This window comes from Anser anser (assembly GCF_964211835.1).
Source record: "Anser anser genome assembly, contig: HAP1_SCAFFOLD_47, whole genome shotgun sequence".
Classification (NCBI taxonomy): domain Eukaryota; kingdom Metazoa; phylum Chordata; class Aves; order Anseriformes; family Anatidae; genus Anser; species Anser anser.
In genome coordinates, this window is record NW_028153836.1 from 1,337,976 (window position 1) to 1,340,265 (window position 2,290).

Sequence of the window (2,290 nt, forward strand, 5' to 3'; positions counted from 1 at the left end):
ATACAGATCCAGGGGTGGGATTTGAGGATCCTTCTGGGTCCCTTCCAGGTTGTGATATTCTACGTTTCTATGCGTCTATGAACCTCTGAGTGCAATGGTCCTGCATCTCAAATGTCATCTCAACTGCCAGCACAGCGCAGCTGTGACCAGCTGTGATGTACAGACTGGCTGTCCTCTCTAAAGAACACTCTGAATTAAAGGGGGAGTCCCTTTGCCTCTGAGGATCCACAGCTTTTCACTTGGAGTGCAGCAGAAATGCCCAGGATTTCTGCCTTAGGAAAAGTCCTCAGGATTGGGGTGGGCAGCTAGACAAAAAATACAAAAATAATTCCCCACAGCCTTGCTCTGCAGATGGGTGAGTTGTGAGAAACTATATGGAAAAGCTCTTTATTAGGAGGTGATTTGAATCTGATATTACCCCATGTTCCTCTTAACCTCTTGCTGTTGGGCAGGACTGACTCGTGTTGCTCACAGCAGAATCCCTTATTCACAGGGACATCCTCAGGCTGCATCAGTAAGGACGCATGAAAGGGACCTGCCAACTGTAATCCTGATAGAGAAGAATCATTACATTGGATTAATAGGGAAATGGAACAAGCTTTTCTCATATAAAACTTCTGTGCTTTTTTGCTGTTGTTGTTTTTTTGTTTCCCTGGGACAGAACCCCAAGCCAAGAACCATGCAGGTGCCCAACAGCAGCTCTGTGAGCGAGTTCCTCCTCCTGGCATTCACAGACACGCGCGAGCTGCAGCTCCTGCACTTCGGGCTCTTCCTAGGCATCTACCTGGCTGCCCTCCTGGGCAACGGCCTCATCCTCACAGCCATAGCCTTCGACCACCGCCTCCACACCCCCATGTACTTCTTCCTCCTCAACCTCGCCCTCCTCGACCTGGGATGCATCTCCACCACTCTGCCCAAAGCCATGGCCAATGCCCTCTGGGACACCAGGGCCATTTCCTATCAAGGATGTGCTGCACAAGTCTTCTTTTCAATCTTCTTGGTTGTAGCAGAGTATTATCTCCTCACTGTCATGGCCTACGACCGCTACATTGCCATCTGCAAACCCCTGCACTACGGGAGCCTCCTGGGCAGCAGAGCTTGTGCCAAGATGGCAGCAGCTGCCTGGGGTAGTGGCTTTCTCCATGCTGTCCTGCACACGGCCAATACATTTTCCCTGCCACTCTGCCAAGGCAATTCTGTGGACCAGTTCTTCTGTGAAATCCCCCACATCCTCAAGCTCTCCTGCTCAGATGACTACCTCAGGGAAGTCAGGGCACTTCTGTTTAATATTTCTTTAGTCTTTGTTTGTTTTGTTTTCATTGTGCTGTCCTATGTGCAGATCTTCAGGGCAGTGCTGAGGATGCCCTCTGAGCAGGGCCGGCACAAAGCCTTTTCCACATGCCTCCCTCACCTTGCTGTGGTCTCCCTGTTTGTCAGCACTGCCATGTTTGCCTATCTGAAGCCCCCCTCCATTTCCTCCCCATCCTTGGACATGGTGATGGCAGTTCTGTACTCCGTCGTGCCTCCAGCAGTGAACCCCCTCATCTACAGCATGAGGAACCAGGACCTGAAAAGCACATTGAAGAAACTGATTTTAGTGGTAATATTTACTTAGCAATAAATTGGCTCTCCCACTTTTCTAGTTTTACTCAAGTTAATATCAGGCAATTTGTGGCCTTTAGATGTAGCATTCTTTAAAATTCTGTTTGCAGATAAATGTTTGCTTTCATTCCTCTTTTCTAGGTGACTAGTCCTCTGTGTGACCCAGAGGTTTTCTCTAAATGTGTTTATTCCTAAATGACACCTGGCCTCTGTAGTGGCATCTTGTTAGTAAAATGAAGTTGCTCAGTGGTCAGGGCTCTTCTTCCCAAACTGGAGTGCAGAAGACACTCAGGGAATACCAGTCTCAAGGCCTCAGTCTTGTGCTTGGGTGCCACCTGGGCACAGGGGCATGAGGGGATGGGGTGCTGGGTGAGGGAATCAGGGATGGACTGAGTCGTCACTGGCAGTTTCCCAGTGCCCCTGGACACCCTGATCAGTCAAGAAGCAGCTTCCTGGAACTGTCTGACATGTCACAGGGCTGCTGGCATCAAGAAGGTATCAGGAGCCTCCAAGATATCCTAAGGGTTTTCTAGGGGATCCATTTGCCTTGTGTTGGGTGGGCAGTGAGTGGATTTTCACAGTAAAGCTAAGCCAAAGGATGCATGGGCTGATGGGAGCTCTGCAATGCCAGGACAGACAGCAAGGCCTCAGCACAAAGGTCTCAGAGGCCTTCAGTGAACAAGTGGAA

At 49.8% G+C, this 2,290-nt stretch overlaps 1 protein-coding gene across 1 annotated transcript; it reads left to right on the top strand.

Moving 5' to 3' along the window:
- Window positions 1–274: 274 nt before the first annotated feature.
- LOC310891372 (olfactory receptor 14J1-like) lies at window positions 275–1,754 on the top strand. The gene has a single exon (XM_083853629.1). It carries the CDS (start codon window positions 422–424, stop codon window positions 1,613–1,615), a length of 1,194 nt encoding a protein of 397 aa, XP_083709755.1. The 5' UTR covers window positions 275–421; the 3' UTR covers window positions 1,616–1,754.
- The last annotated feature ends 536 nt before the right edge of the window (window positions 1,755–2,290 follow it).